The sequence below is a fragment of the Leptopilina heterotoma genome, unplaced genomic scaffold, assembly GCF_015476425.1.
Source record: "Leptopilina heterotoma isolate Lh14 unplaced genomic scaffold, ASM1547642v1 Lhet_235, whole genome shotgun sequence".
Classification (NCBI taxonomy): Eukaryota; Metazoa; Arthropoda; class Insecta; order Hymenoptera; family Figitidae; genus Leptopilina; species Leptopilina heterotoma.
Genome location: NW_025110952.1, coordinates 732,538 through 757,081, shown reverse-complemented (window position 1 = coordinate 757,081; position 24,544 = coordinate 732,538). Strand labels below are relative to the sequence as shown.

At 24.2% G+C, this 24,544-nt stretch overlaps 3 protein-coding genes across 5 annotated transcripts; 2 read left to right on the top strand and 1 right to left on the bottom strand.

Moving 5' to 3' along the window:
• The first annotated feature begins 531 nt into the window (after positions 1 to 531).
• Positions 532 to 4,916, top strand: LOC122502667 (phosphatidylinositol N-acetylglucosaminyltransferase subunit H-like). The gene is made up of 3 exons (XM_043612828.1): positions 532 to 931; positions 3,208 to 3,338; positions 3,682 to 4,916. Exons 1-3 carry the CDS (start codon positions 658 to 660, stop codon positions 3,850 to 3,852), a joined length of 576 nt encoding a protein of 191 aa, XP_043468763.1. The 5' UTR covers positions 532 to 657; the 3' UTR covers positions 3,853 to 4,916.
• A 3,030-nt stretch (positions 4,917 to 7,946) lies between these two features.
• LOC122502657 (U3 small nucleolar RNA-associated protein 25 homolog) lies at positions 7,947 to 11,450 on the bottom strand. Its single transcript, XM_043612813.1, has 3 exons — positions 11,299 to 11,450; positions 8,904 to 10,603; positions 7,947 to 8,731 (listed from the first exon to the last, which is right to left on the bottom strand). Exons 2-3 carry the CDS (start codon positions 10,589 to 10,591, stop codon positions 8,038 to 8,040), a joined length of 2,382 nt encoding a protein of 793 aa, XP_043468748.1. The 5' UTR covers positions 10,592 to 10,603; positions 11,299 to 11,450; the 3' UTR covers positions 7,947 to 8,037.
• A 2,223-nt stretch (positions 11,451 to 13,673) lies between these two features.
• On the top strand, positions 13,674 to 24,336 carry LOC122502603 (nucleosome assembly protein 1-like 1). Of its 3 annotated transcripts, none has more exons than XM_043612748.1 (8): positions 13,674 to 13,841; positions 17,621 to 17,680; positions 19,585 to 19,892; positions 20,019 to 20,172; positions 20,248 to 20,385; positions 20,669 to 20,816; positions 21,010 to 21,129; positions 23,394 to 24,336. In XM_043612748.1, exons 2-8 carry the CDS (start codon positions 17,675 to 17,677, stop codon positions 23,558 to 23,560), a joined length of 1,041 nt encoding a protein of 346 aa, XP_043468683.1. In that variant the 5' UTR covers positions 13,674 to 13,841; positions 17,621 to 17,674; the 3' UTR covers positions 23,561 to 24,336. The 3 variants fall into 3 exon arrangements, with proteins under 3 accessions (XP_043468683.1, XP_043468681.1, XP_043468682.1); XM_043612746.1 differs by having other exon boundaries at positions 13,687 to 13,841; positions 17,526 to 17,680; XM_043612747.1 differs by having other exon boundaries at positions 13,707 to 13,841; positions 17,554 to 17,680.
• Positions 24,337 to 24,544: the final 208 nt, after the last annotated feature.

The window sequence follows — 24,544 nt, the reverse complement described above, 5'->3', positions numbered from 1 at the left end:
AAATTTCAGAAAAAAAGGATTCAAATAAAAAAAATTAATCTTTTTTTAGCAGAGGGAGAATTTAATAACAATTGTTTATTTAATCCATTTATTTCAAAAGAGTAATAAAAAATTACTAAAAATTAAAAATTTTATATTGTTAAAATTAAAAATTTATTATAAATGAGGGAAAATCGTTCTAAATTGAAATTACAATTAATAAATTGTAATCATTTATAATTTATTGAAAAAGACGAAAAAGGAGAAGCAAAAAGAAAGAGCTACTTTTGATTTTAATTAAATTTGGCGGGAAATTCAAATAGAAAAAATAATTCAATCAGTTTTCAAGTAATTGCAAAAAAAAAATATCTCTCTAAATATTAAATACGAAAATCAATTTTCTAATTCTTTTTTAAGAAAAAAATTTTCTTATATTTTCAACAGAAAATGAAAAAATTAGGATAATATTTCTAGAATAGAAAAGAAAGAGGTCGCGTCGATCGTTTCCAAAATGGCCGCCGCAGGACTTTAGAGGAGCGCGGGTAAATCTAGTAATTCATCCTTTTTCCATTCCAAACATTCGTCAAGTTATGACACGTTTATTTTTGTGCTCTCTCCGTACACGCTCTCAAAAAAGTGTTAGAAATTCGCCATTTTTTTTTCTCCGGCATCTCATAAATGTCGCCGCCTTCTTCATTTTCCAGTGAAACAGTGCAAATATTTCGAAATGTTAATGGAAAAGTTATTAATTTAAAGATAAAAAATGAGAAGGAAAATAAAGTACGAACGTTTATTATTCATGGAAATGAAAAAATACACGTTTGGATAGAAATTTTAAAATGTTGCGTATTTCTCGTCACATGTTTCTTTGTTAATCGTTTACTCTTTATTTTCATCTTTGGAGTACTTTTGCTGTGGCATTATAAAAATTTAGCAACCACTGTTGTAGCAGGTGAGTTTTTTTTTAATTTCATATAAAAAATTTGAACCTTTTTATTGAAAAGTATAACTTGGTTGTTTGGAACTTTTAAGTCTTCTTTTTTTTCGCTCTTAAAATGAGAAAAATTGAAATATTTCCTTGAATGTGAAGAGATTTTTTGATTTTGTTAATTTTCTTTTTAATTTTTAAAGAGGTTTGGGGGTATATTTTTCTTTAATTTTTAAAATTTAACGGCTGTTAACATAACCTCCAATAAGACTGAATTTCATGGAATTTTTCTTGGTTTTGAGAATTTATTTTACAGGTTCATTTTTTCAAATTCTGTCAATTATTGATGATTTTAAGTTCTTAACAAATTGCAAAAATTTATATCTGTTTTTGTTGAATCGTCTTTACGACGTAACGCCAACAGTTTTCATAGACGCAGACTTTTTTCTTTTTGTAGTTTTAAATTTTTGACGTCTTGATAGGTTTTTAAGTTATTTATTTTATAATTAATACGTTAAAAATAAGTAAGTAAGTTTAAAATTTCTATTCGAATTAATTCAGGTTTAATTTAATAAATGTGACGCATCACAAAATCTTACAGGTTGTTTTTTATGTTTTAAATGAAAATTAACAAAGTTGGTTAATTCTCAATTAAAATTAATTGTTTAAACCTTTATTACATTAAAAATATTCAATAAAAATGATTTTTTATTGTAAAAAATGAAAAAAGAATCTTATTTAAGATGAAACAGGGTGGCCGCTGGACCGGGAAACCGGGAAAACTGGGAAATGACAGTGAATTTTTTTGGACAGGGAAAAACCGGGAAATGACAGTGAATTTTGATCTTGACCGGGATTTTGGAATTTTTTTTTTTAAAACACACATTACTTTGTGAGAAAAAATAGAAATATTTATTTTAAGACTTAGGTATTAACTATATTTCATTAAAAAAGATTGAATGATCTTCTATAAAATCTATTTATATTTTGTCAAAGAATTTTATAAAAAGTACTATAAAAATATTCAATTTCTAGAATTTATAAGAAAATTATGAATTTTGTTGTCCAACGTAACAGACTTAGAAAAATAAAATATTAAATTTAATTTTAAATTCTTTCTATTTCTAACAATAATTAAACAAAATATAATTTTAATTAAATTTGTCAAAAAAATTTCAAAGAGAAAAAATTTCACATCCTATAAAATAATGAAAAATAAATCAATTTAAAAATTTTTTGCAATTAATATTATAACAAAACAAATAAGAATTATTAAAAATTTGAACTAATTAGAACAAAAGTGATACGAAATTTATAAAAATGAATTTTTGAATAATAAATAATAAATAAAATTTCTTTTCTTAGAAAATAAATTTTAAAAAACCGTATTTTTCATTAATATCAATTAGTTTTTTTTTACAATTATTCATAAGCAAATTTTTCGATTTTTTAGAATGTTAAATTAATATTACTAATATTATTATAGACTGAATTTTAAAAAATTTCAAATTGAAGTTTTAGAAAAGTTGAATTTTAAAAGATTTTAATTAAAAATTCTGAATAATTTAGTCTTTAAAAATATTTTTATTCAATATTTCATGAAATTGTCTTGTAAACAAGTGGATTTTAGAAATATTTTAGTTATTTCTAGAATATAATTGAATTGAAATTTTGAAAATAATTTTTAATAAGTTGCAGTAGCAATTCTTAAAAATTATTCAAATTTAAAGGATTTGAAATTTGAATTTTTTTTTGAAATTTGAATACCTACTATATGGAAAAATAATGGATAATAATTAAATATTTATTTCAAAAAATCTATTTAAGTTCAAAATTATTTTTAGAGTAAACTAAAATATTTTTAGGGTTTGGGAAAAAGTCAAAGTTTTGTCTAAAAATCAGGAAATTCTTTCAATCTTTCATGGAATAATTTATTTTCAGAGTTATTATTTATGACCGGGAAAAATAATTTATGACCGGGAATGGACCGGGAAATGACCGTGAATTTTTTTTTACAAAAAAAGTGGCCACCCTGTGAAAGAATAACGAACATAACCTATAAAATTTTGTTTTTTGAATCCTTCTCTTCGCGACGCCTAGCAAACAATAATTTTAAAATTTAATTTTTTTTTAAAACTAATAACTTTAAAATTAATAGGTATTAGATAAGTTAGAAATCAATAAATGAGTTTAAAATTTCTTCTCAAATTAATAAAATTTGTAATTAAATAATTTGTGATTTAAAATTAAAAACTAATTAAAACTTTCTCAATTTAAGACAAATCTTTCATTTTTTTTAGATTCCCTTCTAGTAATCGAATCTGTAGGAGTTCAAATTGTCAGTAGACGCCGTTGTTTTGGCCTCTACGCGACTGAATTTCTACCATGGAACATAATTCAAGACGTATTCATTAATGAAGTGATAGTAGAGGTAAGAAGTTATAAAATATTCTTCTCTTCAAATTTCATATTATTTTAGTCAAAAGAAAATATTACAACATTGATATAGAAAAAATTATTTCAGTTTTGAAAATTCTCCATCTAATAATTTAAATTTGCAAAAATTACCATTCATTTAATTTAAAAAAAATGGAACATTTGATAAATTAGGAAAAAATCAGTCCTAATTTAAAATTTTACATTTGAAAGTTTGAAACAGTATTTTAAAATTTTTAATTCAGTAAAGAAAATAGAAAAAACTTAAATCCAAAAAAGAAAAATTTAGAATATTTAAAAAAAAATAAAATTAATTTCCTTTTTTTTTACTTTTACAGAGAAGAGTCCTGTATTATTTAACATTTCTTGTTGAAACTGAAAATCAAGGGACAAATCCAGTTCGTTTGGTTCCTCTCTTTCGAAATATGAAGCCTGAGAAAAAATGTCTAGAACATATTTATCTTCAATTGGCAATATTCATCAAACCAGTCAACGTCAAGAAAAGTTGACACACAAGTATCTATTACTTATTTAATAAATTTTTATTCAATCATTGCCAATGCCAAAAATACTATAGGTATTTTTTTTATTATATTTTATAAACCGTCACAACAAATTTTTATACATTTTTATATTTTTGACAATTTTTACTTTGCACTGTTCAAAAAAATTGTCTTTAGAATGTAGTTTGTAGTTAATAGTTAAAGGAAAAAGAAACGAAGAAAATCGTTGAAAATAGAATACGAAAGTAATTTTTTTTAATATTTAAATAAACTAATTGCAAAATGTGATATATTTTCCGTACGCTTTAAAAATTGTTAAAAAAAAGAGAATTGTGCCCTAGAAATCTAATTACAGAATAGTTAACTCATTAATTCATAGAAATGAGTATGGAAATAATCGCAAAATAGAGGAAGTGAGATTTTCTAGTCATAATTAATGACGATGATAGTATACGATGTTACCAATACAGAAATGTATAATAAATTAACCTGATTGGTCAAAATAAAGCTGCTTATTTGAAATGGATTTGGAACAAAAATTTGGATTCATTTGAATCTTTTGTTTCTAACGTATGTTTAATTAAATTTTTTAAAAATATATCTTTACAAATAGATTCCAAATGAGTTGGCATTATTTCGATCAATCAAAAAATAATCAAACATCATTTCTTCAACTCTGGTAGTTGCATTAAAAGCAATGATTTTAACTTGTATAGTTTATATATATTTGCAAAAATGTAATTTATTACAAATTTTAAAATTTTTTATAAGATAAGAGCTGTATGTTTTTTGAAATATTAGTCACACATTTATTTTTTTAAAAACTAGGTGAATTTCTATGTTAGGAATAAAAATGTTGATGTTAAATACTTTTAAAAATTTGATTCTTGGTAGTAATTCATAATAACAATCAACTTTCTTGTACCAGTTGATTTTCTATAATGGTTTAATTTTTTTGAATTTTGGGTCTCTGGAGGTCTCATTATATTCATTAAAATTGGCTAATGATTTAATGCTTTTGCATTATTTTACTCAACAGTTTTCCGATGGAAACAAAGATGAGAATAAAATACGTGGTCGATTATATTTAAACTCCTTTTTTTGCAATCTAATTTATAACTAAATGTTAATTATCTTTCACTCTTTCAATATAATTATCATTTGTTTTCTTATATTGATAACTCCATTGTAACTATTTTTTGCACATCTACTTTGCCTTTTCAGATATTTTAAAAAATACTTTTTCAATTTATAGGCCTTAGTTTTGGTGATTAGAAAGTATTTTTTTCTATTTCCTTTAAAGAGTGTTCAACTCTTTAAAATATTCGTTTCCTGCGCTTTTTGAAAAATAATATTTAAATCATTTTGAACAGCAAAGGAAGTGAACTTAATTTCTGTTATATTTGCAGTGATAATTTGTCTTTTTCAGGTTTTCAAAATAAATTTTAAACTAATTTTCATTTTTATTGCTCACTCAATTCATTATTCATTAGTTATAGTAATATAACTATGCAACGGATTTTTGATATCCAGATAATTATTAAAATTAATATTTATTAAATCTTTATTAATTTAATGAAGCATTAATTTGTCTTTTCAGAACTGCAAAAGACCCTTTTCTAACCAATATATTTAAAAAAGTAAAATTCTATCATTTGCAAAGTCTATTTGTCTTTTCAGGTTTTCTGAATTTTTTTTTTCTTTATTTTCACTTGTAATTTATTTTGTAATCATTTCAAATTTTTAGAAAAAAGTAGTATAAGTTTGTCTTTTAAATAGTATTTTACAAAAGATTGTTAAAATAAGATTTATTAACTTTGTCACTTTACTTATATCTTTCTATCATTTCTAATTCTTTATTTACAAAGCCCATTTGTCTTTTCAGGTTTTCTGATTATTTTTTTTCTTTATTGTATTAAAAAATATTAGTTTGAACTAATTCATGACTTACAAAAGTTTATATTACTGTAATTTTTAATTATTTAATTTTCACTCAACCTAAATTTTAATAGTTCGAAATCTGAAATATTAGAGTTGGAATTTAACTGAAATATAATTGAGAATAAATGTTTATTTATAAAATTAATAAATTAAAAAATAATTAAGTAATTAGAAAAGTAAAATTGCTAGAATCAGTTGTATTTACTTTTTGCAACCTTACTTAAAATCACTATTATTTATTAATGCACTGCTAATTTGTCTTTTTCAGGTTTTCAAAAATCATTTTTACTAATATTTTATAAAATAATTTAAATCACTCAAATTTTTAACTGTTTCTTTTTCTCCCACATTTATTTAAGAGGAAATTAACAAAAATTAATAATCGGCCAGAAAGAATTGTACAGAAGTAAAGGAGACGGCCGATGGCTGAATAAAATAAATCCTGACTGCATTCATGCGAACAACTACATTTTTTGATTAATAATCATTTCTCATCTATTAATTAATTTATATAATTGTTTCTTATTTCTTATGCTAATTTGTCTTTTCAGGTTTTCTAACAAAACTTTTTAAAATCATTTCTCATTAATTAATTAATTAATGTATCCAATTTTTCCTAAATCATTCTTACATATTTGTAATGATGATAATTCATCTTTTCAGGTTATCAAGGAAATATTTTTGATAATCATTTCACAATCGAAGACAGGAAATTTTCCTAAAAAAACAATTTTTCATCATTTTAATTATTATTCCTCATTAATTATTGCTTATTTGTAATGATAATTTGTCTTTTCAGGTTTTCAAAGAACATATTTTAATTATTATTCCTCATTAATCATCGCTTATTTGTGTTGCTAATTTGTCTTTTCAGGTTTTCAAAGAATATATTTTCATAATTTTAATTATTATTCCTCATTAATCATCGCTTATTTGTGTTGCTAATTTGTCTTTTCAGGTTTTCAAAGAACATATTTTCATAATTTTAATTATTATTCCTCATTAATCATCGCTTATTTGTGTTGCTAATTTGTCTTTTCAGGTTTTCAAAGAACATATTTTCATAATTTTAATTATTATTCCTCATTAATCATCGCTAATTTGTCTTTTCAGGTTTTCAAAAATAACCTTTATAATTACCTATTAATTAATTCATATGATTATTCCTAATTAATTGCAATTTGTATTGCTAATTTGTCTTTTCAGGTTTTCAAAGAAACTTTTTATAAGAATCTATTAATAATCGATTTATATAATTTTTCCTAAATCATTACTAAACATTTGTAATGATAATTTGTCTTTTCAGGTTTTCGAAAATCCTTTTTTAATTATTTCCTATTAAAAAATTTATAACATTATTCCTAACTCATTGTTACTTATTTGAATTACTCATTAATTTTCCAAGCAAAGAGTTAATGCTCCTTGTCTACATATTTCATAGTAGTTCATTTTTGTTAACAAAACTGGACTTTTAATTCATAGTCTACATAATGACTAATAAATATTAAATATTACTCCAAGAATTCATAATTAATAATTTAATAAATAACTCTAATATTTTCAAAAATATACAGCTCTTACGTCTGAACAGTCTAAACGTCGTTAATCACAGATTTTTAATGAAGTTTATCATTATTTTTATTAACAAGAAAATAAATGTTATCTTCCAATTTATTGTCTTCGTATTTAATGCTCTATAGTTTTAAGTAAAACATGTAAAGTAAGGTGCGCTAATACCTTTTTTAAATAAATAATGTGCCATAAACACTCTTTAAAATAAAATTTAATAACTCAATCTCATTTGAAACGGTATTACTGCATTTTACTTTAATTTTAAAATATTTTGTTATTATTAAAAATTGTAAATTCAGAATTTCATTGTAATTTGTTATTGTCAATATTTAAAAATTGCATTCAAATAAAAGAGACAGTATTATTTTGTAATTATATGTGTATTATTTATCCTTATATAAAAAATTGATAAGTGTTAGTAAGAATGAGAATAAATAATTTTAAAAACTCTTATTTTCAGTTTATTTTATTTATTTGATTTTACTCTAAAAAAAATCAGGAAAATTTTAAGTAGAATTAATTTTGTATTTTATGAGGATGATACGAAAGAGTTAGAAATTTTCAGGAAACTATTAAAATTTAAAATATATTTTTTAACTAATTTGTTTATTTAAAGTTATAAATATAATACAAAAAATTCTACATTTCAATTAGATAAGTTATCATCTAAATTTCAACTTACTTGTCAGTAATAATCATATGAACATTTTTCTCTGAAGTGAGCATTTTTGAAGCTCTCTCAGTGCCAATAATAGACGACAATTGCAAAATATCATATTTACAATAAACAACAGTCACGGACATGTTACTTTCGGAACCGCCTTTTGGATTTTGATTACTTTCTTGCATTAAATTAATCATTTCACTGTAAAAATGTGGCGAAACTGGTGGTCCATAAAATAAAATATGACGAATTCCCTTAACTCTAATTCGTCGGAAAAAATGAAATCTCTCTGAATACAAAAGAAATTGTGATTCACTATGAAAAAAGATATCTCTTGCCTTGGCAATTTTTGAGTCCTTGGAATATTCACAAATCTGTACAAAACTTATTTGTTCATCTTTCATATAATTTCGAAGTGAGACAAAATCAAAATAAGAGGGTACAAATATCAGTGTATGACCCATCATTGAATCTGTATATTGAGGGAGAATTTTTGTCACGAAAAATTTAAATCTAGCGTCAATTGCTTGTGAATAACTGGTCGCTTCGAATCGATGATAAACCTGAGGTACTTGTATAACCACTTGTGATGCAGAACCTGGAAAAATGGAATTTGAAATTTTATTTCTTCCAGCAAAATTATGGCAACGCTTGCTGAAGATTCCTTGTATTTCCGGGACGTCGTAGGATGAAAAAATTAGTGTTTGTCTGGAAAAAAATTACAATAAGTTTAAAAAAGAGATAAAGAATAAGATATCAAAAAAAGAAGAAATGAGTCAGATTAACGAAATAAATATTTTCAAATAAATATATTCAAGATATTTTAGAGGACTTTTTTTGATAAAAACTTATTTAAATATTAAAATCTAGTGTTTAATACCTGTAGTACTTGGTCCATCCGTTAACAGCCCAACTTCTAATTCTCGAGAAATCAGTCCCCCTCGATGTTTTCGGTTGTAGATGCATATGATCCATGAGATGAATAAAATGATCCCAATTTTGCATTAAAAAAATTTCCGTCTGATCTAAAATTAATAATTCAATTGATGCCAAAAAATCATAATCCCTATCAGCCTCGCCCTCGGCGCCAATCAACGTTCTCAAACCCAATGGTGATGCAACAATAATATCAGATGAATAAAAATTCGAATAGAGTTTTAAAACTTTCTTCGTCACCTGTATTCCTATTCGAAAACTATCGTCACTATTACCGGAAAATGTTAATTCATAATCCTCTGGTTTTGGATTCTTTTTAGGCATCAATATTTCCCCACCAGCGAATTCTTCAAAAAATCGTTTCTTATTCATTACCGATCCACCTTTACCCTCATCAATTAATAAACCAATTAACATTTTTACAATTTTCAAACAGGAATCACGAAACGGTACGAGAATTAATATTTTCGGTCGCACGAGTCCTTGATCGAGAAATTCATCGGGAACTTCGTTGGTGCGATTTTTTGATAATTTTAAATTGTGTCGGAGAATTCGCATTCTTGTTTTGAGAATGTGATTCATTGTGTGGAGGCAGTAGACGAGGCGAATTTCCTCTGCGTTTGTGAACGATCTCTCGGTGTAGAGGAGATCTTGATAATTGTTGATTAGGGAGAAGAGTTCGGTTTGTAGGGGTGTTAGAGGGGTTTTTGTTGTTTCAAGATTATTCTTGATGTTGTCGTAATTTACTTTACTGACGTTCACGTGGATTTGGGATTTGACGAAGAGACTCTTCCAGTCAATTGTCGAAATTGGATTTGGTGGTCTTCCGGGTTTTGCGAATTCATTTTTTTCGTCTAAGGAAACGAGGGTTTTTTGCTTTTGATCCGATGGTTCGGTTTTTGATGTTTCGGTGGTGGGAATTTGACAGAGAATTTTCCCGAGTTTTGACCAATTTAAATCGTGTGTTTTGTAATTTGAAGTGGTTGATATGGAATTGTAGAGTTCGTCGCTGATGTCGTTTTGAAGATGAAGGGAAAATGGATCTGAATTTTCGGTTTTTGGATCGTAATCTTCGTCTTCCTCTTGGTTCACAACTATTTCTTGATCATCCGATTCGCCTTCTTGATCCTTTTCTTCCTCCTCCTCTTCATCTTCCTCTTCTTCTACTTCTTCGTCTACTTCCTCTTCTACTTCTACTTCCTCTTCGTCTCCTAAATCATTTTCATCTTCATCTTCTTCTATTTCTTCCTCTTCGTCTTCTAAATCATTTTCCTCCTCTAAATTTCTCTCCTTTTCTGAACCTTCATCCACATCTTCATCGCTTTCTGAATCCGAAACAATCGCTACCTTCGTTAGCTTTTTATTATTAAAAGTTCCCAGTAAAACCTTTAGGGGATCCTCTTCTTCGCTTTCGGAATGTTTATTTTGAACATTGGTCCAATTTTCTGCCTTTTGAATAAGAGGTGGCTCGTACCTTTTTGGAAATGTATTTTCCTTGGCTCGGGCTTCTCGCTCCTTCATGTAGTCTGGTTTATTAGTTATATCATATTTTTGCTTTTTTTGCGGTGGTTTTCTGCGCTGTTCCGATTTTCGCTTTCGCGATCGTGAATTATTACCTTTATTGCGTACCATTTTAAAAATATTCTGTAAACAAATTATAATTTTTTTCAATTAACAAGCAATTGTTTCTTTTTTTCAATAAATGTGACGCGATTTGAAGAAAGGGAACTTAGAAGCAAAAAATTATAGGTTATGTTTGCAATTTTTGAAATAAAAATACAAAAAAATGATCAACTGTCAATAAAAATTATTGATGTTTAAGTCTTCATTACAACTAAAATATTTAATAAACACTGATTTTAGTTTGAAAAAAGTAAAAAGAAACTTTCAATCAAGAAAAATTTAACACTAATAATATAATCTTAAAGTAATTTGCTTCTAAGGTCCCTTTCTTCAGATCGCGCGTCACAAATTTAAAATAAATTTTCAATATTTTTTTTCGCCAAAAACAATTTTAACAAATTTTCCATTTTTTTTTAAGAAAATAGGTTATAAGTCGGTAAAATATTGTAGAAAATAGGAAAAAAAATTTACTTAGCATATGAGAATGTTTCAGAAAATTTTTATATACTAAAAATGTTGAATTCAAAATAGTGGAAATTTACGACATTTAGAAAATTAACTTTAATATTAATTAATTAATTAAAATTCTTGTAAAGATTTTCTATAATATTTTAGGTTATAATATTAACATTTGCTAACTCAATAATTAGTATTTTTGAAATAAAAAAAGAACAATTGATAAAAATTGATTGTAAAGAAATATCAGAATATTTTACCTTGATTTGTTTAAATAAATCTTGTAATGTCTAATTTGATTTCACATTAAAATTCGTTAAATTGTTTTGTAAATACTTTTTTTAATGTTTTCATTTGCAAACTTCACAACACGTGTGGTGTGTGGAACGTCACTATGTCAGGCATGAACCACGGTTGGGTTGTAATTTTAAAATAGATGCACAGTTGGGGTGCTACTCTCTGTACCAAAAACATAAGTTCGAATGCTCATTATGCCGAATTTACAATTTAGAAATGACCAGATACGCGAATCCTCAATAACCTAAATTGTATATTGAATGAAATTCAAAAGTAGGGAATAATCATTTGATATATTCTGCATATGGAGAATATTATTTTAAACTAATTCTTTTTTTCCACAATTTGAAATTATTGCAATTTTTATTTTTGGAATTTCCACTTTACCTACATTTTAATAGATCGAAACGTAAAATATCAGAATTGACATTTAATTGAAATATGATGGAGAATAAATATATATTCACTGAATAAAAAGATTAAATAATTATTAAATGTTTGAATTTAATAAAAACATATTGTTCAAAAGTTACAGTGCGAATTGTACAGAATATATATTAATAAGAAATATAATTTGGCAGAATGTCGATTCGATCGATTTTATATTTGCAAGAAATTCAATTTGACAGAATATCAATTTATAAGAAACACGTTTTCGTAGAACTTTAACTTGTCAGAATTGTAATTTTGTAGAATATTAATATTGGCAAATCTAATTTTGGTAGAAATCTGCTTTATCAGAATGATCACATGTTCGAATCCTCAAAAGTTAGAATTCCATTTTTACCGAAAATGGATTCCACATAAATATTTGGCGCAAATTTTAAAATTCTGATTTCTGATTGGTCGATTTTAAAATTTGCGCCAAATATTTATGTGGAATCCATTTTCGGTAAAAATGGAATTCTAACTTTTGAGGATTCGAACATGTGATCATTCTGATAAAGCAGATTTCTACCAAAATTAGATTTGCCAATATTAATATTCTACAAAATTACAATTCTGACAAGTTAAAGTTCTACGAAAACGTGTTTCTTATAAATTGATATTCTGTCAAATTGAATTTCTTGCAAATATAAAATCGATCGAATCGACATTCTGCCAAATTATATTTCTTATTAATATATATTCTGTACAATTCGCACTGTAACTTTTGAACAATATGTTTTTATTAAATTCAAACATTTAATAATTATTTAATCTTTTTATTCAGTGAATATATATTTATTCTCCATCATATTTCAATTAAATGTCAATTCTGATATTTTACGTTTCGATCTATTAAAATGTAGGTAAAGTGGAAATTCCAAAAATAAAAATTGCAATAATTTCAAATTGTGGAAAAAAAGAATTAGTTTAAAATAATATTCTCCATATGCAGAATATATCAAATGATTATTCCCTACTTTTGAATTTCATTCAATATACAATTTAGGTTATTGAGGATTCGCGTATCTGGTCATTTCTAAATTGTAAATTCGGCATAATGAGCATTCGAACTTATGTTTTTGGTACAGAGGGTAGCACCCCGCACAGTTGCGGGAACGTATAATGTGAACATGCGCGCGCATTTGACCTGTAATGAAAAAAAGAACATAATGTCTACTTTTTATTAAAATTAAACTTTTCTTTAATGATTAACGACCTTCTTACTTTAAGAATGGTTTTTTCTTTCAAGAATCTATAAAAACTTTTTATAAATTTGAATCTTTTTCCTTTTGTTTTTCGACAAAAGCTTAAGTTTGTTTAAAAATGAATAGAGCATAATAACTATTATGTCGTGCAAGAGTGAGAGAGATAGGCAATTGTTTTTATTTCTCTCACTCTTGTACGTTACTATGCCAACTTGCATGCATGCAGAGCAGTGAAAAGACAAATTAGCAGCACAAATTGCAATTAATTAGGAATAATCATATGAATTAATTAATAGGTAATTATAAAGGTTATTTTCGAAAACCTGAAAAGACAAATTAGCGATACAAATTTCAATTAATTAGGAATAATCATATGAATTATTTAAAAGATAATTTTAAAGTGTTTCTTTAAAAAACCTGAAAAGACGAATTAGCATTGCAAATAAGTAATAATTAATGAGGAATTAGCATTAATTGATGACAAAAACTAAGAAAAATAGTCCCTTAAGCTCTTTTCATTTTTACAGGAATTTACGCACTTGTCCAAAAAGACTCACTGAAAATAATTGAATTTCGCAAAATGTTTTATTTAAAGAAATCGCCAGGAGAAATAAATTCTCAATTTTTATCATTATATCAAATTATCAATTTAGAAAATAATTAACATTGTTTCAATTGTCATTTAATTTTGTTACTGAGAAATATATTTATATGAAACATTAATTGCCCGCGCAATATGGCTGAAAATAACGAACTTCACACGATTAGCTCTCCACACTAACAGAGAAGAGGCCGGTTCACACATTGTCGCTTTTCAGATCATCCTGTCCTCTGTCGTCCCGTTGGCGTCGTTTCCTTCACACAAAAAAAAGGTATGAAAAATTAATTGTAATCTTTGAAAAGACTTGATTCATTGAAAATTAAAAATTATTTTTATTCCCCAATTAATTAAAATCATTATTTACATTAAACATTGTGCGTATTATATTTTTCCGCGAGACCACTCTTATCTCGACCCATGTGCACGCTAAATAAAAATCTTTTTTTTCAATTCTACATATTTCTTTTTCACTTTATTAATTTAATTTAATGAAAAAAATCACCGTTCTTGAAAATTAAATTATTTTTTAAGAAAGGGAAAAATATTCTTCTCCTAAAATTTCTTGACAAGAAGGGAAAATTGTTTTCTTTTTGTTATAAAAATTAATACATTGATAGTTCGGCGGTAAAAGTAACCTTTGTGCTAGAAACATGGCAGACTATTTTACGACTTATTGGCATGGTCCTTGGATGATAATTGTCTTTTTAGTTGTGTTCCATTCAGTCAATTAATGAGACAATTTTTATTCTATCGTAATAATGTAAAATAAATTCAAGTTTTCTTATTTGATCACTTTTTCTTTAATTTTCATCTCTCGTGATAAAATTTATTCCGTCAAATATAACCTCAACTTTGTGACGTTTAATTTTTCAATTAAAATAAAACTTCGTATAATTTATCGATAATAACAAATTGTTAATTAAATTACAAAAAGTGGTTAAATAAAAAAAAAATCCGATTGATAATTGTGAGAAATTTCTTTTTATATAATTTTCAATAGTTAGATAAATTGAAGCGCGCAAAAACGTGATCATTCTTAATATCCGTATAAATATTCAATTTTTAAAAAAAAATATTTCTAAATTTAGTGTGGAAAGTTCGAAAAAAAAATTTCAATGAAACTCGTGAGTTTTACAATTTTGTTTTTTAATGTATTTAATCGTCAGTAGTTTTTCTTTAGACTCGTCTTTATGTTACACGTGTTACTAATTTTAATATTCACCGAAAGATCTCAACGATAATTTTTTAAATTCAACGTAATTGTGAATATCCAAAAATAAATTCGAAACTTTTTTTAAATTATGAAGAATTTTTATTAAAGGAATTTTTTTAGCAAAATTTATTTTCTTGAAGAAACAATTTTTTTTAAATTTGAGAATTTTATTTAAAATTTTCGAATTTTATTTATAAATAATAATTTAGATAATTTATTCTTAAATTTAATTTTATTTAAATTTTAATACAAATTAGAGTTAATTTCAATTTTTATTATAATTTAGATTAATTTTAATTTAAAAAAAAACCAATGTTTATTTTTTAAAAAAATCAATTTTTTGTTTAAAAGAAAATCAATTTTCATTTTAAAAATAATTGGTATCGGAGAATTTTATTTTAATTCTTAGAAAAAATTTTTAATTTTCGAAAAACACTTCTTTTTTGTATAAAACAATATTGAGCGGAAATTTTTTAGCGTCTAATAAATTTTTATTTTTCTCTTTTATTTATTTATTTTTTTTAATAAAAGAAATTGTAATTTTTTATACAATTATTTGTGACATTAATAAAAAAAATCTTACACCTTTTTTTCATTTAAGAATATAGTATATTTATAAATTATTTCAACCTACTATCTGTATAAATGTGCGAACGTCCTACTTTTATTACTGCAAAAGCATTTTTTATTTTCCAAAAGAAATTATAATTTTTTCTTCTTAAACTATACTAAAAAGCAATAATTAAAAATTCGTAGAAAGCAGTACTAAACTAAAGAAGTGAATCATTTTTCTTTCTTTAAATTTTTTAATAATTTTCATTCTATTTATGTAAAATCTGAAATTATTGTATTTTTAAAAATAAAAATCTAAATCATTTTTTTTTTATTCTAAATAAATATTTTTTTCTTATGTAAGTAAATTTTTATTTTGTATAAATAATTGAAACTTTTCTTCGGAGCGCGTCACATATTAATAAATAGAAAATAATAGTAATAATAATATAATAAAGAATAAAATTAATAATTCCTAATAACTTATTTTACATAAACAATGTTTTGCAGTAATAAAAAAAGTAACCCTAGTGAAATTCTTTTCAAAAAATAATAAATGTTGGTCTTTTTAACTTATACGACAAACGTCTGCAAGTCCCATAAATTTCAAGAATAGAGAGGTGACGTATTTCAAGATGCAAAATTTAAATTTTATTGTATAATTTTATTATACATTTATATATAATATTATATAAATAAAATTATCTTATTGGAAAAAATTTAATTTAATTTGAAAGTAACCTTCATTTACATAGGGGAATGTAGTCAAGGTTGGCCTACTGTCTAGGTAGGCCACTCGCGTTTTTTTGTCAAGTTCACTAGCGCCACCTACGCGCATTTTTGTCGAAGCTTGTCTTAGTGAAACCTAACTTTTTGTTCAATTACATTTTCGGAAAATCGAAAATTGTGTTTTCTGTGACGTCGGTACAAAAAAAGCTCAAAAAAAGTTTTGTGCATAATGTGAAAAACCATTAATAAAAGATAAAAAACAAATTGAATCGTCAAGGCAAGTATGCAGAAAATTTGTGGGACTCATGGTTGAAAGGAAGACAAAGTAAAAAATCGAATCCCGAAACGTATTTCTTTATGGTTACAACAATTCGGTAATGTTACTTACTGTCAAGGTCGGCCACTATGTGTTTAAAATGCGCAAAGTTGAGGACGAGCTACTTCATTTGCAAAAACTGCAATTCTGTATAACTCATAATATAATTGATCATCTTATTAATATTTTTATTTAATTTTATTAATATTTTAGTGCAAAACTTTTTTTTATTTATATTTATTTTTTTATATTGTTTATTGTTATTATTTTGTTATTTCATTAAGTTACAAACTGTAAACAATAAAGAATCAATTTTCCGTAACTCCAAACATGTTATTTTAGTTTTTAACGATTAATGCCCTTTGAATTTTAAACATGGCCGACCTTGACTGTAACGGCCAACCTGGACTACAAATTTTTTTTTTTTTAAATCTTTATAACTTTTTCATTTTTAAACCTGTCAATTTACTTTGTACAGAAAAAATGTTCCTATTAAACAGGACTTTCCAACCATATACTTCAATTGTCCAAATTCATTTTTAAAAAAAAGTTATAAACAAAAGTCAAAAAGGTGGCCGACCTAGACTATGTTCCCCTACCTTAAAAAACCGAAAATTTCCCGAAAATTCCAAGTGTATATTCCAGCAATATTTTAAATTTAAATTTCTATTTTAAATCTTTACAATTCTTTTTTTTAATTTTTTTTTTTTTATCAAAAATTTTAGCCTGTTTTTTTATTTTTTAGAACATTTCAATTTTTTAAATTAATTTAACATTCATTTTTCTAATTAACAGTTAGATAAGTAAATAGATAGATTTTAAAATCTGCTTTTGAAATATTTTTGAAAATAATTATTGTGATAAAAAAATTAGATTCTAAAATTAATTAAATTTTTTTGTATTTATTTTCTATATTTTTGTTTTTGAAAAAAATTTAAATAAAAAAAAATAGTTAATTCTGAAAGAATAGGTTAAAAAATAAACGGACCTAATTGTAAAATTCTACATTTGAAGATTAAAAAAATAAAAAAGAGAGAATTGAAATTTTGATTTAAAAAATTGCTCTGGAATGCGAGAGACACTCGAAAATGTGAATGAAGGTTTTTAAAAAAAAATACGTCACATGTGAAGAGAATTTTTTACAGTCCCTAATATGACCAACGATCCTGACAGTACTGGTGATCCGAGCAATATGGGTACTATCGAAGATGAAGCTGATAACAACCGTCTTCTTTCGCAGATCTGCCAAAACATTGACTTAGCTTCTTTACAAGGTCGATTAGACGCACAGAGAATGGAGGTAAATATTTATTTTTAAATATTCTTTCTATTTTAATACGTTTATTCAATTATTTTTCAAATTTAACGAAAAATTGAAAGAATATTGTAAATTTTTATAAAAAATTAATTTTAAAATATACTTTCAATTTTTCCTTATTTTGTTTCAGGTTTATTTTTCAATTTTATTTTGAATTTCACTTTTATTTATTAATAGATAAAAGATGCAGACATTGGATATTATGGCTTTTTCGACTATTTTCAAAAAATACGACTTTTTTCGATTTATTTTCAAAAATTGCGACTTTTTCGATTTTTCTTACAAATATTTTTATAAAAACCACATTTTCAGTATAAAATGCAACTTATTTCGATTTTTATAGAGAGAAAAATAAAACTATAGACAAGTTTTTCAAAAATAGTTTTTGAACAAATTTTCGAAAAAACAATAAAATTTTTCGAAATGTAGAATTAAAAAGATTTTAAATAATTGTAATTTTGTAAAATTTAATTGCAAATAATTGATTTCTTTCAAGAATTGTAATACAATTTTCGAAAATCAACTTTTGGAGAATTTTAATTACAAAATTTTGAAAATAATTGAATTCTAAAAAATTCTAATGAATTCAAGTGTAAATTTAAAAATGAAAATTAGCTACTAAAAATTATATTAAAATCATAATATTTGAAAAAAATAATGAAAATTTGTTTATTCTAATTTTTTAAAATTCAATTATTTTCAATACTTTCAAAAATTCAAATATATATACAAAAAAAACATTAACATTCTTCGAAAAATTAATTAGTTTTTTAAATTATACAAAAAATTCTTGTAAGAAATTAAATTATAAATTTTTAAAAAATTAGATTGCAAAATTTTTAAAAAACTAATTTTTAGAATTGTTTTATCATAATTTTTTATGTTTCATTTTTCTTCGTACAAAGTAGACTAAAATTTTTAAAAAATTACTTTTTTTGGGCTTATTAAAAATCCAGAGAAATCATATTCATATTTATAATGAAAATTCTTCAAAAATTAAATTATTTTGAATACAATTTTAATAAAAATGCACGAAAGAATTCAATATTGTTTTAATTTTTAATAACAGTTTTCAAAAAAAAAAATTCAATTATTTTCTAAAATTTTAATAAATCTTTCGAAAAAATTCAATTATTTTTAAAAATTTTACTAAATTTCAATTGTTTGGAAATGTTTTAATATAATTAAAAAATTATTATCTTTCAAGAATGATTTAAAAACATTTTTAACAAATTAATTTTAAGAATTTCTTTATTATGATTTTTTGAAAATAAACAACTTTCGAAAAAAAAAAAATAGTTACAGTTAAAATTATAAAAAAAATTCAATTTTTGTATTTAAATACTTGAATTCTCAAAGAACTATCGAAAAATTATTAAAAATAATTTATTTAGAGTTGAAGTTTTAAGTTAAAAATTGTAGAAAATAATTGAATTTTGAAAGAATTGTAGTTATAATTTTTAGAAATTATTAAATGTCGGTAAGTTTTAAATTGAAATTTTAAAAATGTTATTTCCATTGGAAAAACAAATAAGTATTGAAATATTTATTTAACAAAATTATTCAAGTTTTGAATTTAGAAATCAGTGAAAGAGGAAAATCAAAGAAATACAAAATAAAATTTTTGTGACGACCCTCAATTAAATAAATGACATTTTCGAATTTTTTTGTATTTTTAATGGAGTGAAACAACTTTTTTTGCGTCTTAAAGTCAATTCGAGGCCTAAAGGTATTTTATTAATTCTTTATTTTTCATTTGACAATTCTTTGTCTGAAAATAATTTTTAGAGTTCAAAATTTCTTAGGAATTTCAAGTAAAGGGAGGAAAGTAGAAAAAAAAATGTTTCCAACATAAAGTGAAATATGAAATTTTTTAAAAATTTTAGATGCTTCCAGCACCGGTGAAGAGGCGGATAAAGGCCTTGAAGCAACTTCAATTAAAAACAACGAATATCGAGGCAAAATTCTTTCAAGAAGTTCATGAACTCGAATGTAAATATTATAAAATGTGTGTCCCGATTTATGACGGAAGAAGTCAAATTGTATCGGGAGTTTATGAACCCACGGATGAGGAGTGTGCTTGGGAAAGCGAAGAGGAGGATGAGAATCTCAGTTCGGAGCTGAAAAATAAGGTCAAGATCGATATTAAGGATGAGAGTGAAATTAAAAAGGATGCTGAAGAGAAAAAAGAAAAGTATGTAAATCAACTTTTTTTTTTATTCACTAAAATGCTTTTCAATCTCCAGAGTACTGAATTGTTTTCTCTTTGAAATTTGAATATACAAATTTACAATTTTTTTTAACAATCATTCTTTTACAGATCCGAAGATGAGAACGTTAAAGGCATTCCAGATTTTTGGCTCACAATATTCAAGAACGTAGGCATGTTGGCTGATATTGTTCAAGAACATGACGAACCAATTCTTAAACATCTTTATGACGTGAAAGTTATATTTTTGGAGAAGGATCCAATGGTATTTTATATTTTTTAAAAATATTTCTTTTTTTTTGGTTATCGATAAAGGGAAATTAATTAATTTTCTTTCCAGGGCTTTGTTCTCGAGTTTCACTTTGAGAACAATGAATATTTTACTAATTCCGTTTTAACAAAAGAATACATTATGAAATGTGAACCAGAAAAGAATGATCCGTTCAGTTTTGAAGGACCCGAAATCTACAAAAGCAAGGTAAACTTTTGTTAAACTAATATCAAGTGTGTAAATGAATTTTAAATTTAGTTTTACACAAAGGTACCTACTTTTAATTTTTTTTTCTTACTTTAGAAAACAAGAATAAAAAATGTTATTTGATAGAAAAATTCTTTTTTCAAGTTAAAAAATCTTTAAAAATGTAAGAAACGATCATTTGGTGATAATTATATTTCAATTCTTCATTTTGGTATTTTAAACATTTGTAATTATTGTAATTTTTAAATCTAAAATTTTATAATTTTAACCCTTTTTTCAAAAGGGTTGCGTGATTGATTGGCGAAAAGGCAAGAATGTGACGGTGAAAACGATCAAGAAGAATCAGAAGCACAAGTCCAGGGGATCAATGCGCATTGTCACAAAAACAGTTCAAAATGATTCATTCTTTAATTTCTTTAGTCCACCAGTTGGTAAGATTTTTCTTTTTATTTAATTTTATTCCCTTTTGTAAAAAAGTGCCAAAATAAGTAAAACAAAAAAATTTTTTTTTCTATTTTAAAAAAATAAGAAAAATTAATAATATGTAATAATTATTTTTCTTTTTTTTTCTTGAAATTTTGAAAAATATTTGTTACTAATTTGAAGAAATTTAAAAACTTTTAGTGCCTGACGATCAAGACGCTGATATAGACGAAGATACTCAAGCTTTAGTAACCAGTGACTTTGAAATTGGACATTATATTAGAGAGCGCATTGTTCCAAGAGCGGTGCTCTATTATACAGGTAATTATTCAATAGCACTTCGACAAATGGAGATAAAGTATTTAACCCTTACTTACAACACTGAAAATTTGATAATTTTATAAGAAATTTCATAACTTTTTTTACTTTTTAACATTTTAATCCATTCTTTTATTGAAAAATTGCTATAAGAAAAAATTATTCCAGTGGTTTTTGCAAAAATTGCATTTTTTATAAATTAGAAAAATTTTTAGTTACATTTGAAGAAAAAAACTTTTTACACTTTTTAATAGCAAAATTTACTATTTTCAATTTTATTTTAATTAATTAATTATTAACTATAATAATTTGAATGTTCTTTCATTCATTCATTCACTTTTTTTGTCCCTCACACTCTGAAGTTTTTTTTTATACTTTTGTTTTTTATTATCTTTAGATAGATTGTATATTTTATTATTATTAGCAATTTATTCATTCAATTTATTATTGTTATGCAAATTACAAAATTTTTTACTTTCAAATATAAATTGTTTAATTAATTTCATAATCAAAATTTAAAAAATTCACATATTACGTACAAAATTAATTATTACTGTTCATATTTTCAAAAATTTTAATAAATCCTTTTAAACAATTCAATTATTTTTTTAAATAGTAAAATCTTTAGGAAAATTCAATGATTTTCAAAAATAATTTAAATTAAATTCCTCGGAAGAATTTAATTTCTTAAAAAAAATTTTAACACATTTCGAAAAAATAAATTTTTTTCTAAAATTTTAATAAATCCTACGAAATAATTCAATTATTTTTATAAATAGTAAAATTCTTCGCAATAATTCAATTATTTTTACAAATAGTATAAAATCCTTTGCAGAAATTCAATTATTTTCAAAACAATTTTAATTGAATTCCTCGGATGGATTCGAATATTTTTAAATATTTACACGAATTTCAATTGTGTCCTAAAATTTTAATAAATTCTTCGAAACAATTCAACTATTTTTATAAATACAGTCAAATCCATCGCAAGAATTCAATTATTTTCAATTCACTTTTAATAAAATTCTTCTTCATAAAATGCAATTGCTTTCAAAATTGTCAATTTAAATTATTTGAAAAGAAAAATTATAAAAAAGTTAAGAAACAAAAAAGCAAACAACAACTAACTTCAAACTGCGAACAGATTACCGGAACATGTACTTTATTATTAATTATTATAACATTAATTAATTAAAAACTGTAATGACAAATAGAAATTATCAGAATTTTTTTCACTTCTTTTCATTAAAATACTAAAATTTTGTTAAATTTTATGTTTTGTCAAATTGAAATTATTTTTGTTTTTTACTTCTAAGGAAAATTAGAAAATTGTTAAACAATTATGATTAAGAAATAGAAAATTTATTTATTTTGCATTATTTTTGTTTATGAATCACAATATTTTTAACAAAATTATTATTTTGTTTTAGAAAAAGAAGAAAAATATCTCCACAATTTCTATTTTTAATCTTATTTTTATCATTTTAATTCAATTATCTGTATTATTTTCTAGAATTTTAAATTATTTTTTATGAAAAAAATTGAATTTCTTAACAAATTTTTATTATTTATGAAAATAATTGAATTTCTGTGAAATTTTTATTATTTATAAAAATAATTGAATGTTTGCATACAATTTTATTAAAAAATTTTTTAAATAATTGAATTCTTTTTGGAAAATTTTATTAAAATAGTAAAAATTTGAAAAAATTTTGATAATAATTGAAATTAGGACAAGAGTTTTTTTGAGCATTTATGGAAATAATTGAACTTTGGAGAAGAATTTTGTTATTTATAAAAATAATTGGGATTTTTACCAAAATTTTTTTTTTTAATTTTGAACATATAGTTGAAATTTTCAAGAAGAATTTTAATTTTTGTTTGAAAATAATTGAATTAGTTGATTGAAAAATTTTAATTAGAATTCTTTGAAGATAATTGAATTTCCTAAAGTAATTAATTAAAAATTTTAAACAATTGTAAAATTCGTTCAACTTTATTTATGTAAATTTTATATTACAAACGAATTTTAATTACAATTTTTTGAGAGTAATCGTTTTTTTCTTTAAGAAAAATGTGGAAATTTTTTGCAAATTTGAAAAAATGTTTTGAAAACAAGTGAATTTTACAAAGACTTAAACTTAAAGATGATTATAAATCGACTATAGCGCCTTTTTTGGACTTAAAGTCAATCCTAGGCCTGTTGATGATTACTATAAATAATAATAATAAAAGAATAATTATAATGATTACTTATTAAATTTCAGGAGAAGTGTTGGAAGACGAGGAGGACGATGACTATGAAGAAGATGAGGAGGATGATGATGACGATGTTGACGAAGAGGAGGAGGACGATGAGGATGGAGTGAATGATGGTGTTGGTGGTGGCGGCCGACCACAGGGAGCAGATCCAGTCGAGTGTAAACAGCAGTAGATTTTTCTTTAAAAGAAAATGAAATGCCGTCTATTATGACAGAGACAATACAAGTCGCTAAAAGATCAATTGCCTTGACGACAGTGTTGTAAAAACAACATTACCGACAGAATGATTAACTGACAAAAAAAAAAATAATTTACATTTTAAGTTAATCATTCACGTGCCCTTGTGTTTATGAATGACAAAAAAAATAATTTTTTTTTTTAAAACAACAGACATCGACGTGACTTTAAACAAAATCGAATCTTTTCTTCTAATTAATAATTATCATATCACTTAATATACGATTCCAGATTCAAGCCCAGCAGCAGTTTTTTAAAAGTTGGCGTTCTGGAGACGAATTTTGTTAAGAACAAGAAAAAAGAGAGAAAGAGATTCGGATTTTTTTTTGCGTCCAAAAAATTTTGTCGATAACGTCAAATACATAAACACAGAGCCACATATACACACAAATTACAGATTGGCCTAGATTCGCTATCCTCATAATTCTTGTATACTTTTTACCTTTGTCCTCCCCCCACCCTCTCTTTTTTTATTTACATGATTTTATATTGTTACATTTGTAGATGCGAATCCAGACAAGCAAAAAAAAACTACACAAATACAAATTTGATTATTCTTTTGAAATGAAATCGATGTTATCGTATATATGAAAATTTTGAGTACTGTTGAAAAGAAGCATTTTAATACAAAATTTATGAAATTAGAGACCTATTGATTCTCTGTGACATTTTCTCCGCTTTATTCTCAATATAAGTTATATTTTTTAATTATTTATATGAACATAAATATTTTGCCCCCCCCCCCCTTTATTCCCTCAAAAGAGTATTTTATATATTTTTTTTTCTCAGTTTTCTATTAAAATTTTGTTATTTCTATTTTTTGCAACTTTCATGAAATTGTAGCAAATAGAAGCGGTTTTTTTTCTCGGTGAAATGTGTATATTTTATTTTTTTTTCATATTTATTTTGTGACACGTTT